This window comes from Globicephala melas, chromosome 13, assembly GCF_963455315.2.
Source record: "Globicephala melas chromosome 13, mGloMel1.2, whole genome shotgun sequence".
Taxonomy (NCBI): domain Eukaryota; kingdom Metazoa; phylum Chordata; class Mammalia; order Artiodactyla; family Delphinidae; genus Globicephala; species Globicephala melas.
Genome location: NC_083326.1, coordinates 62781093 through 62803299, shown reverse-complemented (window position 1 = coordinate 62803299; position 22207 = coordinate 62781093). Strand labels below are relative to the sequence as shown.

The window sequence follows — 22207 nt, the reverse complement described above, 5'->3', positions numbered from 1 at the left end:
CGGGAAGGTGTGTCTGCCCCTGTGTCCTGAGCCCACCCTCTTCTGATTTTCTGCTCCTTCCTGAACTCAGTGGCTGGTACAGGGCCTGAAAAGAGCGGAGCCCCGCCAGGACGGCGAGGCCTCGGGCACAGCGTTCTGGGGAGGTGGAGGCCCCCGTGAACCCACAGGCCGCTGGCCACCTCGGGAGCCACCTGGGGGAGCGTCCGCATAGCTGTCCCCCCTGCTCGCTCTCTGCTGGCAGCAGGGGTTCGGGGGCAGGTGACACCAGCATCATGGTCACTCTGGCTCCTGTTCAGGGGCCACTTCTGCCACCCCCCTGCCTGGATGGGGCAGGCATGTTCCTATCAGGAGCTCCGGGGCTGAAGTGGAGGCTGAGGCTCAAAATCAGACCCTGCTGACTAGGTGTTGGCACCGTCCCCAGGCCCTACTGGCTCCTCCTCACCCTGGCCCTGGGGGTCCCCCTTCTGCCCTTGAGCGTGGGGGCAGAACTCTGGGTGCGTGGCCTCCTGCCAGCCTGCATGGTCTGGGCTGTCACAGCAGCTGCAGCATGAGGGCTGAGGGCTTTAATCGTGAAGGTCCTGCCTGACACGTGCAGCAAGGGGGGGCCCAGGGGCCAGCAAAGCCACCAAGAGCAGCCCTCCGTCCCCACCTCAGGAGCTGGTGACCGCCTCCCCAGACTCCGCAGGGCTACCTAGCCCTGCTCCCCAAGGCCAGGGTGGCACACAGCTGGCCAGGGCTGCCAATATTCCTCCCACAGCACCCTATCCGTGAAGAAGCCCTCCCCCTGTCCCTGCTCCAGCACCTCAGCACTCATTCCCTGTGGGGCAGTCCAGGGGTAGGGTCTGGGGGATGGTCCCTGCAGGGATGTGGTGGGGAGCATGTTGTCATGCGTGGGACCGGCCACACTATGGTGGCAGATATGGTGGCACTGTGGCCAGCTCTGGGGGAGCCCCCCAACCGGGAACCACCACCCCACCCCACCCCACACACGCCCTGTGTGCCCAGCCGGTGCTCAGGACCCTAGCAGGCCCAGCACTTGCGGTCATCGGATTGCTGTCTGGTTTGGTCCATGACCCTTGGTGGCTCCAGGAGGACCAGCAGTGTGCTCCGCTCCCCCATGGCACCCAGAGCGCAGACCGCCGGACTCAGCGTCCCCTCCTTGATTCCCTGCACGTGCATCTATTGAGCACCTGCTGTGTGCGCCCACGGGGCCTTGGGGAGGAGGTGGGAGGTCTGGCTAGTGGGGTGCGCAGGGTGCGAAACCTGGTGACCTCGGGAGATGAGCCACCGTCGGGACCATAGGTAATGCTGGGCCGGGGGATCGGGAGGCGGCCACTCTCCCCGCGCTGTTCCCAGCGGGTAAGGGCGCCGGCGCGGACCCCTCCGGCCCCCGTCCCGCCTCCTCGCGCGGACCCCAATCCCGCGCCCGTCAGCCCGCGCCCCGCAGACCTGCCGCGCTCCGCGCTCCGCCCGGCACCGCCCGCACACGCCACCGGAAGCGCCCGACAGGTCCCAGCAGCGCCGCCATAACCGCCGCCGCCGCCGCCTGGGGCCTCGGCCGTGTCGGGCTGCCCGCCGCGCTGCCTGCGCCGACGACCGACGGAGACGCGAGAGGTTGGTGTGCGCGGCCAGGGGCCCACCCGGCGGCGGGGTCCGGACGGGGAGAGGGGCTCCGACCCGGGGCGAGGAGCCTCGAATGGGGGGCGGATCCGGGTGGAGGTATCCCCCTGGGGGTGGGGGCTCCGACCTGGGCGGGGAATGTCCCTGGACATGGGGTGGGTCTCCGGAGGTGAGGTGGGGTCTCCGGACCCTAAATGGGGGGGCGGGTCCCCGGATCTGGGGCGGGGTCTCCGGATATGGAGGGGGGCTTCAACCTGGGGTGGGGTCCCGGGACCTAGGGTGGCGAGGTCCCCGGATCTGGAGTGGGTCTCCGGACATGAGGTGGAGTCTCTAGACCTTAAGTGGGGTGGGTGTTGGGGGGGGTCCCAGGACCTGGGGTGAGGGGCTCTCTGGACAAGCGGTGGGGTCTCCTGACATGGGTGGGGGCGGTGGCACCAGGCTGGTGGAGGAAGGGGGAGTCGTGCTGCAGAGAGAAAGTCCACTTGGGCACAGAGGCCACCACAGGGCTTGAAGACCCCGACCCCAGGCGTGGTGGTTTCTGGGAGGGCTTGGCCATGGGAATGGGTTGCAGAGTCAGGGTCTGACTGTCCTTGGGTCCTCGGAGAGGGAGAACTGTGGGGGCCTGGGCGAGGGGCTCAGCCAACTGGCAGCTCTGACAGGCCCCGGGGTGCCCTGGGGCCTTACCTTTTGTGGGAATGGTGGCCCTACCAGGAAGGGGAAGCCTGGGCCCGGACCTGCCCCAGACCAGCCTTTGAGTTTTGAACAGTGGGATTCCTGCACGCTGCTGCCTCCACTACTGGAGGGGTCCGAGGGGCTTGCCAGGAGAGTGGGTCAGATAAACACAGAGGACATTGGTAATGGCACAGTTGGGGAAAGACCCCAGCACCCTCCAAACTTGCTCAGAGGCAACTGGGCCTTTTAAGTGTGGGTGGGGGGGGGCATCGGGGCTCAAGACTCAGGGGGTGGAAAATACAAAAAGTGCCAAGAGGTGTGGGTCCATGTGATTCCCACCTGAGCTTGCCAACTGGATTTGGACTCCTGCCCTCCTGCAGAAGCTGGGCGGTGTTGCTAGAAGCGATGAGCTTGTCAGGTGGGCACTGTGGGAGGCCAGGGCATTGTAGGGAAGTGGCCTCTAGCTGTGAAACGCAGTCAGTGTTTGTACCAGTCTTTACAGGAGGCCTCTTGGAGAAGAGGGCTCAGAGGGGCCTGGCTGAGTTCTGTCAGGGAGCGTCTCCTTAGTGAATGGTCGGAGCCAACAGTAAACCCGGGTTTTGAGTCCTGAGGCCGGCCAGTTGAGAAGATTTTAGACGTTGAGCTCTCAAGTCTCTAGGTGGTGGAGTGAGGCTGCGGTGGCAGTCCACTAGATTTCCTGGTTTGCCTGTGAATGTTTGTGGTGACGTGGAGACCTCAGAGTCGCAGGCAAGGCTACTTCCATCCGCAGCAGAGCCCGGGAGACGTGGGCATCCCAGTGGGCTCACACAGTGGCCCACATGTGATGGGCAGTGGTGACCGGTTCTCTGAAGTTCTTGCCACCTTATCTCCCTTCAGCTTCCAGGGCTTTTTCAGACCCTGGAGGAAAAGGGCAGCTACACGACACCTGAGTACCAGGATGGTCTGGGCAGTCACACCAGGAGAGAGGGAGGAAAATGGGAAAAATTTATATTTGGAGAGGTGTATCAGATATTGAAGGAAATGGAAAGGCCTGGGGATCTGTTGAATGATGACAAATGTGTAAGTTGGCAGTGCAGTCCAGCGAACAGGTGGATAATAAAACCTCAAAGGCAACAGACAGGACTGGACTCTGATGACCCACAAGGTGTATTATTTTCTCCACTGAGACAAAATTTCTGTCTGTAGTCACTTCCATTTTTGATCAAAGATAAAGTAAGATTATTCTTGTTTACAAAATAGCTCCGGTCTCACTAGATTTGGGCTGATTCTTTATGTAAGTGCAGCAAGAATAATGGTTGACACACAGCCCTTTTAAAGTTTGCCTCGTGGAATTTTTTGCAGGGAATCTCAGATTGGACATTTAAAAGCTTCCAAGACTAGGAAGTCAAGAAAGTGCCAGCAGAATTCACCTGTAGACTCGAGTGAACTCCTCTCTGCTCAAGGTTCCCCCAATATCCCAGGGTTCCTAGACCTGTAGGAGGCGACCTTCCTCGCTCCCTGGGAGACTGGGGACCCTGGATGCCCAGCACCAGGCTGGGTTTTCCCAGAGGGCTTTTTAAGCCTTGGTTCCATAAAGTGACTGCAGTTCCTTAGAACCGTCTGGTCATAGCTGAGTCCATGTGTCATTTTCAAACATGACATTCCTTGGTAATACAACCAATGTTTTCAGTTATGTCCTATCACAAAGAAGACAGAGTCTTATTAAACCTATGCAAATAACTATATTGCCATGAAAATAAGGATACCCAATAATAGTTTCTGATTTTTGGAGGGATCAGGTGCAGAGAAAAACAAATGCTTCAATTTTGTTTACAGAAGTATAACTTACTAGATTGTTATGAGTCATAGACAGCTTAAGAGAAAAGGGAAAGTTTTTTTTTTTTCTCTAATATCCAGAAAATGGGACATTAAAAAGCCAACAAGGGACTTCCCTGGTGGTACAGTGAATAAGACTCAGCACTCCCAATGCAGGGGGCCCGCGTTCAATCCCTGGTCAGGGAACTAGATCCCACATGCATGCTGCAACTAAGAGTTCTCATGCCACAACTAAGGAGCCAGTGAGCCGCAACTAAGGATCCCTCGAGCTGCAGCTAAGGAGCTGGCCTGCCACAACTAGGACCTGGCACAACCAAATTAATAATAATTTAAAAAATAAACAAATAACTCTTAAAAAAGAAAAGAGCCTACAGTATTCTAAACAGAAGCCATAAAAATTATAATCATGCTTTGTCAGTTTACTTAGTCTCATGTAGTTAGTTTTTTTTTTTTTAACATCTTTAATGGAGTATAACTGCTTCACAATGGTGTGTTAGTTTCTGCTTTATAACAAAGTGAATCAGTTATACATATACGTACATCCCCGTATCTCCTCCCTCTTGCATTTCCCTCCCACCCTCTCTATCCCACCCCTCTAGGTGGTCACAGAGCACCGAGCTGATCTCCCTGTGCTATGTGGCTGCTTCCCACTAGCTATCTATTTTACATTTGGTAGTGTATATATGTCCATGCCACCCTCTCACTTCGTCCCAGCTTACCCTTCCCACTCCCCGCGTCCTCAAGTCCATTCTCTACGTCTGTGTCTTTATTTCTGTCCTGCCCCTAGGTTCTTCAGAACCATTTTTTTATTTTTTTAGATTCCATATATATGTGTTAGCATACAGTATTTGTTTTTCTCTTTCTGACTTCACTCTGTATGACAGACTCTAGGTCCATCCACCTCACTACAAATAACTCAATTTCGTTTCTTTTTATGGCTGAGTAATATTCCATTGTATATATGTGCCACATCTTCTTTATCCATTCATCTGTCCATGGCACTTAGGTTGCTTCCATGTCCTGGATATTGTAAATAGAGCTGCAATGAACATTGTGTCATGTAGTTAGTTTTCGTTCTGCTTGATCTTGGGAGAGCAGTTCCTGGGCCCATGGGTTTCTCCACTAGAGTTCTGGGTTCTGGGTTCTGATCCTTAGTCCAGAGGGATGGCGCTGCCCGAGGTCCCTGCCCAGTCCTTCCGCAGGTCTCTGAGGCAGGCCCTTTTTGTTGAGGATGAAGCCCCCTGGCCTGTAGCTGATTTCAAATGCTTTGGAGAAACATCAGAGTGAAACAAAGTTACCTGCAGCTGACAAAAGACTTAAAATGGCTGTGGTTAAAGAACTGATGAGAGGGGCTTCCCCTGGTGGTGCAGTAAGAATCCGGCTGCCAGTGCAGGGGACATGGGTTCGAGCCCTGGTCCAGGAAGATCTCACATGCCATGGAGCAGCTAAGCCCGTGCGCCACAACTACTGAGCCTGCGTTCTAGAGCTTGCATGCCACAACTACTGAGCCCGCATGCCACAACTACTGAAGCCCGCACGCCTTGAGCCTGTGCTTCGCAACAAGAGAAGCCACTGCAATGAGAAGCCCGTGCACTGCAGCAAAGAGTAGCCCCCACTCGCCGCAACCAGAGAAAACTCATGCACAGCAACAAAGACCCAACACACCCAAAACTAAAAACTAAAAAAAAAACAACTGATGAGAGGTCATCATAAAAACACAATTGACAAGGAAATTTGGGTGTTTCTGTAACATACACACCATTTTAAATATTAACTATAATTATGAGTGATAACATTATACCAGAACATATGGAAAACAAGCAAAATTTCTAAAATATTTATATTAATAGCGTTTACCTGTACAAATATAACATATGGAAAGTTAAGATTCACTTCTTATTTGACAGTGCTTCCCATGCAGTTTACCATAACAGACAGACCTAATTATTTTTAACATCCCTTCTTTTACAAGGTAAAAGTACAAACCACTGAGATTTTCCAAGGACCCTCTGGGAAATCCCAAAGCCATTTTGAGATCCAGACTTCATTTAGGATTGATTTGGGGAAGACAGAGTTGTCCCAAATGTCAGAAGGTTTGAACACTTGATTAAATAGGATCCCAGCTCATGGCAGGACAAGACTCAGTTATCTCCTTAACCAAGTGACAATATGGGAGCTCACAAGTAGGAACAGGAGGAAACAGGACTGCAGACCTGGGTTTTTGACCAGGGGGGACACTCAGTTCTCCCGAGTGGCAACTAGGGGTACAGGGAATTATTTTAAGACACAGATTTTTTTCCTAGGAAGATTATTCAAAAGGTAGAGAGAAACCTTTTACAATCTCTTTTTAAAAGCAGACCAATAATCCAAGAAATCTCATTTTAACAGAGAGGAAACCAAGCTCTAGTTTTGTATCAGTATGCTATTGATGGTAAAGCTCATTTAAGAAAACTTCGTATACAAATCCATTTAACCTTAGCCAGCTGTAACCTCACAACACAAAATTCCTTTTCCACAAAGCTTCCACCACTTTCTATGTCCATTCAGGTTTGTTTCCCTCTTTTTTATTTTACTTGAGGACAAAACGACTCTCCTTCCCTAACAAAAACACATCCTACATTCTCTGCATACTTTTCACATAAGAACATATCCTATTTTCCAACTTTGTGTACCAAGTTGTTTCCCTTTGCTTTGTATCTAGTAGTAGTTTTATTCTCACACATTGATTATAATTTTTAACCATTAGCAACCTTTATTTTACAGAGAAAACTAGGAAGTAGGCAGTTGCAAATTGTCTGTCATATCCCAGTATTCTGTAGCAGATTAGCAAATTTTATGCATATAACATCTCGTAATCTGGACGTAGATGCTTTTGACAGTACAAATTGTTTAACTGTGGCAAGAATATGTTTATTAACACACCCAAATGTCTTTAGCTTCTTTGTATCATATAAACATGAGAAGCCAAAAGTATATAAACTTATGCCTAATAATGAATGTTTCAGCACTTTATCTTTTTTAATTAATTGATTGATTAATTATTTTTGGCTGTGTTGGGTCTTCGTTGCTGTGTGCAGACTTTCTCTAGTTGCGGCGAGTGGGGGCGACTCTTCTCTGCGGTGCGTGGGCTTCTTTCTCATTGCGGTGGCTTCCCTTGTTGCTGAGCACAGGCTCTAGGCGCGCAGGCTTCAGTAGTTGTGGTGCACGGGCTTAGTTGCTGCGCGGCATGTGAGATCTTCCTGGACCAGGGTTTGAACCCATGTCCCCTGCATTGGCAGGCGGATTCTTAACCACTGCGCCACCAGGGAAATCCTCAACACTTTATCTTATTTAGATATTCAATGAATATCTGTTATTTAACTTAACTTGGCATAACTCTAAGGTTGCAAGTTACCAAAAAGATTTTGGAAACTGTTTTTAGGCAGACACATTATAAAACACAATTATTATTGAAATAAAGTTTGTCAGAATAGTGACTAGATTTGATTAAAATCAAACTTATGTGTAAAATCTTAAATGTCTAGTGGATAAAATATTAGCTATTTGACCAGTAAACCAAGTAGAATAAAAATGTATATTTGCACTATGTTTAATGTTGACAACTCTAAAGATACACCTGTTTTATGAAATGAACAATATTAAATTAGTTTTATTTAGCAAAGATTTACCAAATTACGGGAACTTTATTTAGCAAAGATTTACCAAATTACGGGAAAAACAGTTGAGTTGGTTCTTATATTTCGGGAGTTTTAGGAAGATTTAATTTATGTAAGTGCTTGTTCCTCTCGAAGCCAATTAGGATAGAACTCCTTTAAGGAATTTTATAACCTGATTTGGTAATACCATCTGGAGGTAGGGAAATATCATATATATATATATATATATATATATAAAAAAAAACATACAATCTTACATAAACATACAGACAGATGCAAACAGGGATGGTTTTCTTTAAAAAAAATTTTAGCTATGCGTCAGGCATAAATACAATTATATAAAACTCACTAGTTTATATAAGAGTTGGACCTTGTCTTTGCTTCGTTTTATATTTTTATCCGAATCGTGTTGTGGCAGGTGGGGCAGGCTAATTACCTGTTCCATATGAGGCCTTAAAGCTTCCCACCAGCATCTGTGGGGACACCTTTAAGACTTTTTCTTCACTGATATATACGTAGGGAGGCGTAGACTAAATGTTTCCAATTCACTTTTTTTTCCTTTTCAGCCTCAAGTGATTGCTTTCCGGGGTCCCTGAGTCCCTTGAGAGCCCCCAGTGGGGCAGGGCCCAAGGTTTCAGGGACTGGGGGATTTTAGGGGCTGGGGGGAGGGAAAATGCTGGGAAGGGACAGAGGGCAGAGGAGGCAGGGGCTGGGGGAGGAGGGAGTGCGAAGGGGAGCCACTCAGACCACCTTATCCTTAGCAAGGATGCTGTGTCGACCAGGAGGAAGTGGGCAGAGGCAGCCCGAGTGCTGCTCCATCAGCGGGGCTGCAGGGAGTCCCCAGGGAGGAGCAGAGTGGCCCTCAAGGGCCAGGAGGGACTCCAGCCCAGGAGGTGCCCTGGCCTTCCCCTGCCCCCTGCTTCAGGGGCAGCACCTGTCCTCACTGTGGTCTGCGGACATGTCTGGAGCCAGAATCACAAGGAAGGGAGATGAGCCTGTGGTCCCTGGGCCTCCGCGTCCCACGGGGTGTACACGAGCAGTGCCTGAGCGCACAGCTTTGCGTGTCCCCGGCAGACCCCCAGCTTGGGCAGCCAGCCCCTGGACCCCCTTCACAAGGACCCTGGCCAACCCACCCTTTTGTCCCCAACTGTTGCCTGTGCTCTGAGGCCTGCCTTCTGGGGACGCTGCGCCCCTCAAGCCCTTTCTCCGGGAGGCTGGCCGGCCCTGTGTGGCTCCTGGAGCCCCCACACAAGTGCCGTATGCCCCCCCCCCCCGGCTGCCCCACGAGTGTGGCTGAGGCCCAGGCGTCTGCTGCTCTCCAGACAGGGGGAGGGCCACCCGGGTGCCACAGCACATTCAGCTCTTTGCAGAGGGGCCAGAGGCATTCCCAGTGTCTTGATGGACCTTTCAGACAAGCCTTGGAACCCCGGGACTGAAGATCCCATGGCTCTGGTTGTCCGTGCCCTGAATGCCGGTCCCCACCTGGGTCTGAGGGGGGCCAGGGCCCTGGCCAGTGTCTGCATTGGGCCCTTAGGGGGATTATCTCCAGGAGGATAAGTGGTGATAGGAGATGAGGGAGGGCGTGGTTTGGGGGTTGCAGGGAGAACACTTAAGAACGGGCTTGGGACTTCCTTGGTGGCGCAGTGGTTAAGAAGCCGCCTGCCAGTGCAGGGGACATGGGTTCGAGCCCTGGTCCAGGAAGATCCCACATGCCGCGGAGCAACTAAGCCTGTGCGCCATAACTACTGAGCCTGCGCGCTAGAGCCCGCGAGCCACAACTACTGAAGCCCGTGTGCCTAGAGTCCAGGCCCCGCAACAAGAGAAGCCACCCAATGAGAAGCCTGCACACCGCAACGAAGGGTAGCCTCTGCTCGCCGCAACTAGAGAAAGCCCGTGAGCAGCAATAAAGACCCAACGCAGCTATAAAAATAACGGGCTTATAATAAGGAAGGTTTGCGGGGTGAGCTGTTGCTGTAGTGGTTTTGGGAGAGAGGGCCTGCCCCTCACCCAGGTCCACGTGCTGTCTCTGGGGAGATGGATGCAGGGTATGTACATACACTGGAGGTGTCGGAGGAAGCTCAGGACAAGAAGGCCTTCCCCTCCTCCCAGAAGCGGGTGAGTGTGCACTGTGGGCGGGCAGCAGGCTGCCGCCAGGCACCCAGTCTCAGGGGGCAGGTGGCCAGAGGACAGAGAGACTGGGAGCTGGGCTGGTTTTTCTGGATCCTGCTTCCTAGTGAGGAGTGGTGTGTCCCTTTTTCTTTTTGGAATAGGGAGGACCAGAAACAAGGTGGCTTGTTTTCTTGGTTTTCCACTGTTTTTACTGTAGTAAAACATACATAAGTTAAAATTTACCATTTTAACCGTTTCTAAGCATACAGTTCGGTGGCATTAAGTGCATTCACATAGTTGTGTAACCATTGCCGCTATTTTCAGCACTTTCTCATCATCCCAGGCAGAAGCTCTGTCCCCATTCAGCAGTAATTACCCTCCTCCTCCCCAGCCCCTGGCAACTTCTGTTCTGCTTTCTGTCTCTGTGGATTTGCTTCTTGTAGGTATTTCATATGAGTGGAAACATTCAGTATTTATCCTCTTGTGTCTGGCTTATATCACTGAGCATAATGTCCTCTAGGTCCATCCGTGATGTAGCAGGGTGTCAGCACTTCCTTCCTTGTGGGATATGAATCAGGGCTGCATTCATCTTAATAGCCAAGTGATGCCCCAGTGTGCAGATAGATCACACTTTGTCCGTTCGTCCGTTTCCATTCGTTCGTCCCTCGGCTGCTGTGACTCACACTGCTCAGAACGTGGGTAGACAAGTGCAGGTTCAAGTCCCTGCTCCTACTTCTCTTGGGTCCACTCCCAGAAGTGGAATTGCTGGGTCATATGGTGACTCTAGATTTAACATTTTTAGGAACCACCAGCTTTTTTCCACAGCAGCTGCTCCATCTTACGTTCCCATCAGCCGTGCACGAGTTTCCGATTTCTCCACATCCCCGCCAACACTCATTATGTTCCCTTTTTTTGGGGAAGTCATCCTAATTGGTGTGAAATTGTACCTTGTGGCTTTGATCTACATTTCCTTAGTGACTAGTGATGTTGGGCACCTTTTTGTGTGCTTATTGGTTGTTGGTGTATCTTTTTTAGAGAAATGTCTATTCATGTCCTTTGCCCATTTTCTAACTGGGCTGTTGTCTTTGAGTTGTAGGAATTCTTATATATATTCAGCATTTTAAACCCTCATCAGATATGTGGTTTGCAAATATTTTCTCCCATCCCCTGGGTTGTCCTTTGCTCTCTAGATAGTGTCCTTTGATGCACAAAGTTTTTAATTTTAATGAAAGTCTATCTGTTTTTCTTTTGTTGCCTGTGGTTTTGGTGTCATGTCAAAGAATCCATTGCCAAATTCAAGGTCATGAAGATTTACTCCTACGTTTTCTTCTACAAGTTTTATGGTTTTATCTCTTAAAATTAGGTTTTGGATGCATTTTGAGTTAGTTTTGTATATGGTGTGAGGTAAGGGTCCAAGTTCATTCTTTCACAGGTGGAACTCTAGTTGTCCCAGAACCATGTCCTATGGAGTGGTCTTGGCACCTTGTAAAACAATCATTTGATCATAGACGTGAAGGTTTGTTTCCCGCCTCTCAGTTCTGTCCGTTTGTTCCATGTCTCTGTACCACAGTGTGTTAATTACTATAGCTTTGCAGTAAGTTTTGAAATTAGGAAGTGTGAGTTCTCCAACTTTGTTCTCTTCCAAGATTGTTTTGGCTATTGTAGGTCCCTTGAGATTCCATATGACTTTTAGGATGGATTTTTCTATTTCTGCAAAAATGCTATTGGACTTTTTTGGTGAGAGTGGCATTGTATCTGAGGGTCACGCTGGGCACTATTTACATCCTGACAATGTCAAGTCTCCAGTCCATGGACATGGGATGTCTTTTCATTTATCTGTGTCTCCCTCAACTTCCCTCTCGCTATCATGATGCTAAATGTGTCACCTGTGGAGGCCTCATGAAGGTCCTGCCTCCTCAGCAAAACCGGATCTCCACGGCAGCCTCTCCCAGGACTGCCCCTGTCCTGAGGCGAGAGCCACCAGGAACAGGATACAGCATCCTGCACAGAGCTTTGCCCCTTCCCCTCACTGTGGTCGGGAACCATGTTTGGAAAGTGCACTTTGCAAGCCCCTTAAAACCTTCCATCATGCGTGTTTAGGACACACAGAAACAGAGGGCTTGAGGGTGCCCCTCGGTCATCGGCTCTTACCTTCTGGCCAACGGCCCCTTTGTCCTCCTCTCAGGGTAACTGGGGCTCTTTATCTCCCACCCTGGGCCCAGAGCCAAGCAGGGTGTTGGGATCCTAGGGTCCCAAGGCCACCGCTGGGTATACCGAGTGACCTCACCGTGGCTCTTTGGAAGGGCAGAGCAGAAGACACTTGGGTACGAAGACCTGAAACAAGAGGAGCCCTCCATGTTTTGTTTCCCCACAGAGGGTTCTCCACGGCCCTGAAGCGCTTCCTCCAAGTGTGGCTTCCTTCAGTGGCTTTATTCTTTTTATTTTTTTTTAATAAATTTATTTATTTTTGGCCCCGTTGGGTCTTCGTTGCCGGGCATGGGTTTCTCATTGCGGTGGCTTCTCTTGTTGCGGAGCACGGGCTCTAGGCACGTGGGGTTCAGTAGCTGTGGCACATGGGCTCAGTAGTTGTGGCTTGCGGGCTCTAGAGCACAGGCTCAGTAGTTGTGGTGCACGGGCTTAGTTGCTCCACGGCATGTGGGATCTTCCCAGACCAGGGCACGAACCTGTGTCCCCTGCATTGGCAGGCAGATTCTTAGCCACTGAGCCACCAGAGAAGTCCCCGGAATATTCTTTCTTATTTTTGATATTTATGTGTAACATTTTTTAGTTTTTTTCATCAACCCAGAGAATAAATCAAAATGATCCAACATCTCACCACCGCTAGTGAAGATAGTCATGATACATAAAGCAACACAGGTGTGGTTAGGGGCTCCTAAGCCCGCAGAAAGGAGCACAGTGAGCAGTTCTGGTCACTTCAGGCCACTCGGCCCCTCCTTGTTGAGTCCTGTCACCTGTCCCTGGAAGAAAGCGCTGTGCCTTAATCCACGGCGCCTCCCCTGTGATTCCCCCACCTGCCTCCTGGGTGGTGGTGCGTCCTGCCCCATGGGGCATGTGCCTCCTTAGCCTGCAGGGCAGTGCCAGGACCAGGGAAACCAGGGAGGCTGTCCCTGGTGTCCGGACTGGGGGACGCTCCAGGCTATGTCTCACTGCCTCTCTGCTCTCACTTGAGGGCCAGGCCGGCCTCCGGGAGGGGCCCACGTGCCAGGACTCTGGTCACCTTCAGGTTATGGTTCCTGCTTAAATTACCTAAAGGCAGGAGAACCCCGCACAAATTCCATCTGCTTTGCTGCTGAGCTCAGAGGAGGGACGTGGTGGGCAGAGCCGTCTGAGGAGGCAGGTCTGGTCAGTGGCCTGGGAGCAGAGCAGGGCGTGGGCCCCACCTGTGTCTTTGTGTGTGCAGACTCTGACCTGCTGACCACGTGCTCACTGTGCCTGGTGTAAATAGGCCATGTGGCCTGAGACCACTCAGACATCTGGATGTCCATGCTCCCCTATTCATCCCTGCTCTGCCCACCAGGCCCCCTCCTCGTGGTCCAGGGCGTTGGGGTTTGAAGCCCTGAGCTGTCCTCGAGGGGTCTCCCCTCCAAGATCCTTGGCCTGCCCGCTTTCCCATGTGCCTTTCCCAATGGGAGCTTCTCGGGGAGCGGGGTCCTGTGTGGCCCCTTCCTGTGCATGACCCTTGCGTGACCGCAAGCCCCGATGGAAGCTTCCCACCTTCCTCTGTCTTTCATCCTTTTCCATTTTAAGGTCTCTGCTCTGTGCCAGCTCAGCCTTACCGTGTCTCAGGGGCCCCGGGCCCCTCATCTGACTGGGACCCCAGCTACCTGCCCAAAGGGTCACTTGCCAGGGGGAGGCCTGTCTCGCTTCCACTGTGGTGTGGGTGGCAGGGTGGCCTTCCTCCTCAAAGGGGAAGAGGGGACAGACTGACCCTGTGTGGTCGTCCCCTACGGGAAGAGCCAATGGGCTGTGCCCTGTGTGCCTGACTTGGGGGCTTCCTGTGTCCTTCTCTGGAAACTCACAGGGCCACACAAGCTCCTGGACTGTCCCGAGTGTGAGTGCCCAAGGGGGCTGTGCGTGAGGCTGGCTTCCCCTGTGCTGTGTAAACAAGCCTCAGGCCAGCTGTGTCCCTTGTCAGGGCTGTCTGGGAAGCCACGGGGCTGGGGGAAGCCAGACACGCCCGCTCCCGACCCCCCCCCCCCCCCCCCCGGGACGCAGCCCCAGCAGGAAGTGGTTTGCAGGTGGGCGGGGCTGTGGCTGTGCTCACCTGGAGCTGGCCACCAGGCATGTGGCTGGCCTCTTGAACCTTGTACCCCCATCAGCACAGGGGGGTGGTGGGGGGGGTGGCAGTGGCAGCACCCCCAGACTGAGAGCGTGGGTCAGCCAGGAGGGCAGGTTACTAACACCGTGGTGACCACGTGCTCCCAGGAGTCCCGCCGGGTAGAGCCCCGCCCATTGCCCCATCACAGATGCTGGAGGCCCCACCCCTGCTGCTGGCAGCTGGCGCCCTTGGCCTGGTGTTGCTGGCGCTGCTGTGGCTGCTGAAGGCCTTGCGACTCTGGGGCCTGTTCATCATTGGCTGGAACGAGCTTGTCCTGCACCCCGTCCGCAACCTCCTCATGGGCAACAGCAAGGAGCAGCGCATTCTGCACCATGTGCTGCAGCACGCTGTGGCCGGGGACCCGCAGAGCGTGCTGGACGCCATCGACGCCTACTGCTCGCAGAAGGAGTGGGCTATGAACGTGGGCGACAAGAAAGGTGGGCAGTGCGACCGGCACAGGTGAGGGTCAGGGGCTGTGCAGAGCCCCGACGCCCACGTCACTGTCCCCACGGGAGGGTGGGACATTTGATAAACCCCCCCTCCAGGAGGTGCTGTTCAGGGGGCCCCTTGCCATCGCCAGTCAGAGGCAACAGCAGAGTCTCCACGTGGGCCCTGCACTCGCAGGCCGTCAGGCAGAGCCAGGTGTCAGCACAGGGTGGGTAGTGGGTCCTTGGCTGTCCTGGCTGGGCCTGACGGTGTATGGAGACCCTTGGACTCTGCCAGGCACAGGCACCAGCCCCCCGGGCTGCCTCCTGACCTTTGGACTCCAGCCTGGGGCACAGGCAAGTGCCACACTACACCCCCTGGAGTCAGGCCCTGGGGACAGACATGACAGCCACTGTCCAGCCCCCTTGGACCTTCTGACAGTGTCCAGCTCAAGGGAGCCAGGGAGGCTCTGAGTGCAGCCTGGGGGCAGAGTGGGGGCTGGACAGTGGTTGTCACGTCTGTCACGTCTGGGGGCTTCCACAGAGGGCAGCTCTGGGTTAGGACAAGTTGGGGGCAGGGAGGAATGGTGGAAAAGAGAGGGAGCAGCGTGTACAAAAGCAGAGGCCTGAGGGGCCAGGCACTGGGAGGGGCTGCTGCTCAGTCAGGAAGGAGATGGGCCAGGACTGGGGTGGGTCACCCCCTGCCTGCTCACCCCACTCCCCTCCGTAGGCCAGATCGTGGACGCCGTGTTGAGGGAGCAGCGTCCCTCGGTGCTGCTGGAGCTGGGTGCCTACTGTGGCTACTCGGCCGTGCGAATGGCCCGCCTGCTGCTGCCCGGCGCCCGGCTGCTCACCATTGAGCTCAACCCTGACTACGCCGCCATCACCCAGCAGATGGTGGACTTCGCAGGCCTGCAGGACAGGGTGCGGCACCATTCCTAGGGTGACAGATGTGGACACAGGTTCCAGGGGCCAGGAGGGCAGGAAGAGCCTGGGCCACACCCCGGCGGCTCAAGGCCACATTTACCCAGCTGGCCCACAGCCCCAGTCCACAGAGCAGGAGACTCCCAAGGCCCCCAGAGGGAGGGGCAGAGCAGGAACCTGTCTCCCAGAAGCCACTTGGACTCTCAGGGGTCCGGGTGGGGGTCTGTTGTTTCAGGTGACCGTTGTCGTCGGGGCATCCGAGGACATCATCCCCCAACTGAAGAAGAAATATGACGTGGACACTGTGGACATGGTCTTCCTCGATCACTGGAAGGACCGGTACCTGCCAGACATGCTCCTCCTGGAGGTGAGTGTCTACTTAAAAAAAATTGCACAATGTGAGAGTAGCAAGTTAAGTTTTATTTGGGGCTACATGAGAGCTGCAGCCTGGGAGACAGGACCCCCGATAGCTCTGAGAAACTGTTCCAAAGAGGTAGGGGGGGAAGGTCAGTATATATGTGATTTTGGTGAAGGGGGAGTACATGCAATCGAGTGCATATTTTTTTGCCAAATGTTTCTGCTAGTCACGAGGAGCAGTCATCACCATGAAGGATTTTAGTGTTTTTCTAGATACAAGGAGATACAAGAATTGGGCTCATAAAATCTTCTCCTGAAAGTATCTATCTGAAGACCTGTTCTGCCAGTTTTTCCCAGAGCACAGAGTGCCTTATTTTAGCTCTCTACCTGAACTCGTTTCAGGGAGTGTTGACAGTCAGCAGCTGCAGCAGTAAATGATTTAATCCTTGTAGAGGTAGATGGTAAGTGCCAACGGAAAATGCCAATTCATAGTTGACAGGAGCCTTGCGCCCGCCTGGCCGGAATGGGCCCTGCCGAGGGCGGCCCTGGGGGCCCAGGAGGCTTGGGCCAGCCTGCCTGCATTTAGGACATGGAGGGGAGTGCGGGGCCCTGGGTGGGGTGGAGACTGGAGGAAGGGGGATCCCTGCAGGGCAGCCTGTGCCGGGGTGGCTGGGAGGGGTGAACACCTGGGGCTGCAAGGGCTTGGGCTGGGGAGGCAAGAGGGAGGCAGCCTAGTGGCCACGTGGCTCTCCTGACTGGGTGGCAGGTGCTGGCCAGGGAAAGACGCGTCTCCTGCCCACCTTCCTCCCCAGACTCCTTGTTGTACGCCCCCTGCGTCCCTGCCCCCCCCAGTGCCCACCCCCAGGCTGTCCAGCCTCAGTGCCAGCTGCTCCTCCGGCACCACGTGGTAGCCAGGGGGCTGCCTCGCACCCAGGTGAGTGGAGCTCAATATTGATGACCACCACCTTGTCCCTCCCGGGCGGTCAAGGGGACACAGCAGCTGGGGACGCTCTGCCCCACCACGGCCTCCAGCCCGGCAGCCACATGGGGCTGACCCTTGTCAGTCCCCTGCTCGCCCACCTCAGCTCCCCCACAGGCCGGGCATCACCCGGCACAGGGGGACTGTGGGCGTGGGGGGCACGGCTGCTTGAGCCATAGCTGGGGCCAGGCAGGACCTTGCACCAGTGGTGTTGGCGTGGGTGTGGTGGGCCTGGTGCCTGGACGTGGCGAGAAGGAACCAGCCCTGGCTGGGGGTGTGTGAGAGGGTGCAGGATGGTCTGGGACTGGGCAGGGTGGGGGCAGTGGGCCAGGGCTGTGTGTGGAGGGCTTGACCACACAGGCAGGGCACGGAGGAGGGCTTCAGGCAGGTGAGGGCAGGCTAGACCTGTCTTCCGGAGAGATCCTGTTGGCTGTGTGGAGTGGGGAGGGGTGGCGGTGCAGGGGACCCAGACCAGGAGCTGCACGGGGACCTGTGCTGGCTGAGAACAGGTGGCAGTGGGGGTGCTGGCACAGAGGCCCTCGAGCCAGAGCGGGGGCGGCTGCAGGGAGCACATCTGGGCACCTGAGCAGCTGGGCCTGCGTCACCGGGAGGGGAGGTTTCAGCAGCTTTGGGGTGTGTGATAATTACGGGGCCTGCATTGATAGAAAAGCAGCAAATATTGCCCTTAGTAACTAGGAAACTAATAGTTTTCTCAGTGCCACTTGTTCAAAGCTGGTAATTATCTCAAAAGAAGAAAAGTTGTGAATTGGGAACGTGCACTCTGAAGCCCTGCAGCTGGGCTCTTCTTGGGCCTGGCTGCTCCCCCTGGGTTGGGGTGAGGGGCTGGCAGGGAAGGTAGCCGTTCAGACCAGGAGCTGCTTCGAGGCGGCCTCGGTCCCCCATTGCTCGGGCCTCTCCACAGGCTGCTTGGGTGTCCTCCCAGCAGGGCAGCTGGCTTCCCCCAGAGCCAGAGACAGACAGAAGCCACACAGTGGCCAGAGTCTCAGCCCAGCCCACACCCTGGGCGGAAGGAGGGAGGGTCAGGGAACAGTGGACCCGGCTCTGGTCCTCTGAATGCCGTTCCCTCCCTGCTGCCAGCACACAGTCTTACTCGGATGTGGGCTTCTGGCCAGAACTCTCCAGGGCTCTGTCCCCAGGCGGGCGGCCCGGCTTTTGCATCCCTCCTCTGTAACCTGTGGGTTTAGCGCCTGACTTGTTGAGCCCACCTTGTCCACCTGCGTCCTTCAGAACAAGCTCCAGCTCGCCTTGGGCGTTTCCTGCCCAGACCTGAGATGCCCTCCTGGGGCTGGGCAGGGCGGGGGTGGGGGGGCGCCTGCTCCCAGGCTGCCCTTTCTCATCAAGATTGCTGGGAAGTTCCTTTTCTTTTTCTAAGAGAAATGCTCCATGATTCAATAGAGGTACTTTGTTCAAATTCTGGCTCATGGGTTGTCCCAGCCTCACTGATCTCACAGCTGTGTTTTCCACTCTGGCCTGAGGGACCTTGGCCTCCCCCTCAGCCCATGGGCCGGAAGGGAGGCAGCCACCACCAGGGAGATTCGAGGGCTGCACAGTGGACCTCGCATTCCTAAGTCACCAGGGGGTGCCCGTCTGTCCCTGTGGTCCGGCTGGCAACTGGCAACTTAAGACACACCTGGGGCCCTTGCTTGATTTTGCTTTCTGTGTTTGGGATTGCTTTTTTTTTTTTCTCACTTTTATTTAATGATCATGTAAAGAAAAACTCTGAGCTACCAACAGAACAACTGGGCTGTCCCTTCACCCCCTCCCCCAGACAAACATTTCCTCTCGAGGTATTTCCTCTTTTGATTTTTGATGTAATCTAAGCATCTCCTCCCCCAGCTTAGAGAGACTGCAGAGGGACCCGGGAGGTCCAGCCGCTCCTCCCTCTGCAGAGCCCAGGCCCGGAACACTGGCCAGCTGCCCAGGCCCCAGGCGCTGGTGGAAATGGGATGCCTCAGAGTGGACCCAAGGGCCAGGCTTGTGGGTGGGTGGGGAGGTGTGCCCCATCTCTGCCCCCCAACAGTCACCCTGGTCAGGGCGGATTGAACCTCCAGTGACCGCTGACAGCAGCCCACACACTGGGCACCAGGCATCTGACCTGGAGGAGCCCCGTGTTCCTGGCACCCGGTGACCAAGGGACCCACTGGCCTCAGTCACCACTGTGGCTTTCCCAATCCTGGCCCCGTCACCTCCTCCACTCACACTTCCAGCTAGTGCTTAGTAAGCACCTGCTGTACTGAGGATGCAGGAGGAGCAAGGAGACCCCGGCCCAGCACAGCCATTTCCTGCTGTGGCTGCTGCCAGTGAGGAGCTGGTGCAGGGCTGATCCAAGGTTAGGCCACCCTCACCTCCTCCAACCGTCCGTCTGTCCCTGCAGGAGTGTGGCCTGCTGCGGAAGGGGACAGTGTTGCTGGCCGACAACGTCATCTGTCCGGGGACACCAGAGTTCCTGGAGTACGTGCGTGGGAACAGCCGCTTCGAGTGCACGCACTTCAGCTCGTTCCTTGAGTACTCACAGGTGGTGGATGGCCTGGAGAAGGTCGTCTACAAGGGCCCGGGCAGCCCTGCACAGCCTTGACCGCCCACCCTGCCCCAGCTCCCTGGCCAAGCTGGATTCTGAAGGGTGTGGTGGCCCTACTCCTAGCTGCCCCGTGTCTGCAATGTGTGCATCTGTCCTCAGTGCAACACCCTCAAGGCCTGCGAGGCCCAGGCCTGCCCGCGCTGGCCCCTGCATGTGGGTCCACCCCAAGCGCTACCAGCTCACCTTGCAAAATCACTACAGTAAATCTGGAAAAGTATCTGACTGTAAAGGCCAGCTCAGGCAGGTGGTGTCCATGACAGTGTCACACCCCCACCCCCACCCCCACCCCCACCCCCACCCCCCAGCATTCGTCAGTCTTCTGATTCAGGAAGTCAGAAGTCAGGGAACTGGGGCTGTGCACTCACACAGCCTGCCCTTGAGGTCTGCCGTCACCAGGTGGCAGCAATGCCTCAGTGATGGCACCATAACCAACAACTCACCCCACACTTCGGACTCCTGAGTTCTTTCACTTCCTTTTTAAGAATGAAATGCCACTTCTTTACTAAAATCATCTGTTAACAATCTTATATACCAATATCATGTTTAAATGATAGTAAAATAGAAATTAAAGATCTAAATATTTAGGTAAGAGATGAACTGAGTGCTTCTTTTCAGCCACTGTGATGCTGCTGCTTTCCCCTGGCGTCCTCCAGCTTTGCACCAAACACAAGCTGCTCCCCTTGGCCAGATGCTAACACTGCAGACTGGCCGCAGCAGTGCCGGAGGTTGGCCTTGCTCAGTACTGCTCCCGTGGCCAGGCCGAGGGCACCTGTTACAGCCCCATGGGGATGTCTGCAGGCTGGGGTGACCCCCACCTGGGAAACCGGAACAAGGCAGTCAGCCAGCCTGCAGGTCCATCTCTGACCAAGCAGGTGCTGGGGAAGGTGGACACGGCCCTACAGCAGTGCCAGATGTGGTCTGTCCAGTGCCCAGCCTTTTGGGGCCCGTGTGTGGCTCTGAGGGGAAGCACCATCCCCAGTCCTACTCGGCCTTGTTTGGGGAAGAGAGAGTAGACTCAGACCAGCTGCAGCACTTCTGCATGTGCCCAGCTGGCAAGGGATGAAGCAGAGTTGGTTTGCATCCACCTAAATCCACAGGTGCCCCCAGCTCTGACCTGGTGCTCCAGCCCCAAGGCCCCCAAGTGGTTGGACCTCTGGCCACCTCGGAGGCTCCCTTGGGCCCCAGCAGAGGGTGGGGTCCTAGACCCCAGGATCACCCCTCCTGGTTGAGGCCCACCTGTGCCCAAGACCAGCCACTGGCCAGGACTCTACCCCAGGCCTCAGGACCCAGCTAACCACCCAGGACCAAGCCCACTCCTCTTTGTGTGTAGAAAGGGGACGCATGTGGGAAAACAACCCTGGGGACTCGGAGCTGAAACCCTGCTGGACACAGCAGACACACACCGAGGGCCACCTCCGACACCCAGCAAACGATGGGAGCAGCTCACGGAGAGAGCTGAGCCTCGGAAGACAGGAGGTTCCTTTGTTGTTTTTTTTAATTTTTAATTTTTCTTACAAAAATTTAGATGTTTACCCATAGTCTTATTTTGGTTTTGTTTTTAATTGTTTTCATTAGTGTTTTTCTTGTTTTTAAGTCACAAACAGCAGGCACTGAACAGCAGTCCCCCACTGCTGCTGCCAAAGGTCAGTCCCAGAGGCGCTACTCAGGGGCCAGAGCCGAGCAGGGAAGGCGCTCCAGGCATCCGGGGGTGGGCGGGGCCCTCCAAAGCCTCTCTGTGGGTCGCCCCCCCACTCAGGGCCCAGGGAAGCCCCTCCACCCTTGGGTTCAGACTCCCTTCACTGAGCCCCCTCCCTGCCTGGCTGCGGGGCCCCAGGGGCCCACCCCCACCCAGCTCCTCAGGGGCCCCGCCAGCCCCAAAGCAAAGCCAGGTGCCCGGCCCTGGGCCCCACCGGGCTCCCACTGGCACACAGCACCATATCAGTAAACTAACTCGCCTGGGAGTTAGAAGCGGGGAGCGAGGGCAGGAGGGCAGGCGTGTCCAGAACCCACAGCTCCAGGGAAAGAGGAGCTGCCTACCCCCGCCACCAGGGGCTCCCAGCTCCACGGCGGGGTCTGCGCAGGCCGCCTAGAGGTCCTTTCCCCGAGGTCCCTTCTTCCGAGATCCGACCCTAAGAGCAAACGGCTGGGCCCAGGCCCTGAGGAGGAAGAGGGGAAGGCTGAGCAGGCCTGGTAGCAGGGCGATGGACGCGTGGGTGAAGGCGGCAGCCTCGGGTGGTCCTCGGGGGGCCCTGTGCTGGGGGCATTGGAAGGTGTGGACCACCCCTGTTCTCACCCCGTGACCTCCAGGCCCTGATGGCACAGGGCCTGAGCCAGGCTGCAGGCCAGGGGGCCCCTCCCTCAGCCCCCAGCCTGGGCATCCCTCCGCTGGGCCTTCAGGCCTGCTGAGCTCGAGGTGGCCCTGCGGGGAGCGTGCGGAGAGTGGAGCAGGCAGGCAGGCAGACGGGATGGAGAGAAGCCCTCACCCAGAGGACGAACACCAGATGAGAACAAGAACGTACCAGGCATGCAAGCTAGACCCAGGAGTCAACAGGCTGAGGCTTAGCGTCCCCCACGGCGTCCACCAGCCTGACTGCGGGTCTGCTGGGCCCGGGAGGAGGAACCTTCCTGCCGGGGTCGGGCTGCAGGGCGGTGGGCAGGAGGGCGTTAGAGGCAGAACAGAGCAGGTTAGTCCGAGCTGGCGAGTTGGGGCTG

General features: G+C 55.2%; 3 protein-coding genes across 12 annotated transcripts in view; 1 reads left to right on the top strand and 2 right to left on the bottom strand.

Moving 5' to 3' along the window:
- Positions 1-1567, bottom strand: part of TXNRD2 (thioredoxin reductase 2) — a 36803-nt gene extending 35236 nt beyond the window's left edge. For all 4 annotated transcript variants that reach the window (XM_030836452.3, XM_030836451.3, XM_030836453.3 and 1 more), the window contains exon 1: positions 1450-1567. In XM_030836452.3, coding sequence (XP_030692312.1) covers positions 1450-1528 — 79 coding nt within the window. In that variant the 5' untranslated portion in view covers positions 1529-1567. The remainder of the gene's footprint in view (positions 1-1449) is intronic.
- Positions 1466-20084, top strand: COMT (catechol-O-methyltransferase). Of its 3 annotated transcripts, none has more exons than XM_030836473.2 (5): positions 1466-1614; positions 14319-14648; positions 15367-15560; positions 15796-15927; positions 19292-20084. In XM_030836473.2, exons 2-5 carry the CDS (start codon positions 14360-14362, stop codon positions 19490-19492), a joined length of 816 nt encoding a protein of 271 aa, XP_030692333.2. In that variant the 5' UTR covers positions 1466-1614; positions 14319-14359; the 3' UTR covers positions 19493-20084. The 3 variants fall into 3 exon arrangements, with proteins under 3 accessions (XP_030692333.2, XP_030692334.2, XP_060166368.1); XM_030836474.2 differs by having other exon boundaries at positions 1472-1614; positions 14360-14648; XM_060310385.2 differs by lacking the exon at positions 1466-1614 and adding an exon at positions 9494-9878 and having other exon boundaries at positions 14360-14648.
- A 952-nt stretch (positions 20085-21036) lies between these two features.
- ARVCF (ARVCF delta catenin family member) overlaps positions 21037-22207 on the bottom strand; it is a 35997-nt gene continuing 34826 nt past the window's right edge. For all 5 annotated transcript variants that reach the window (XM_060310382.2, XM_030836430.3, XM_030836429.3 and 2 more), the window contains 2 exons: positions 22015-22134; positions 21037-21651 (listed from right to left, as the gene is read on the bottom strand). In XM_060310382.2, coding sequence (XP_060166365.1) covers positions 22027-22134 — 108 coding nt within the window. In that variant the 3' untranslated portion in view covers positions 21037-21651; positions 22015-22026. The remainder of the gene's footprint in view (positions 21652-22014; positions 22135-22207) is intronic.

Coding starts and splice junctions, on each gene's coding strand:
- COMT (XM_060310385.2), top strand. CDS start 9,798: ATGGATGCAGGGTATGTACATACACTGGAGGTGTCGGAGGAAGCTCAG. Junction 9,879..14,359: donor TCCCCTCCTCCCAGAAGCGG/GTGAGTGTGCAC, acceptor GCCCCATCACAG/ATGCTGGAGGCCCCACCCCT. Junction 14,649..15,366: donor GAACGTGGGCGACAAGAAAG/GTGGGCAGTGCG, acceptor TCCCCTCCGTAG/GCCAGATCGTGGACGCCGTG.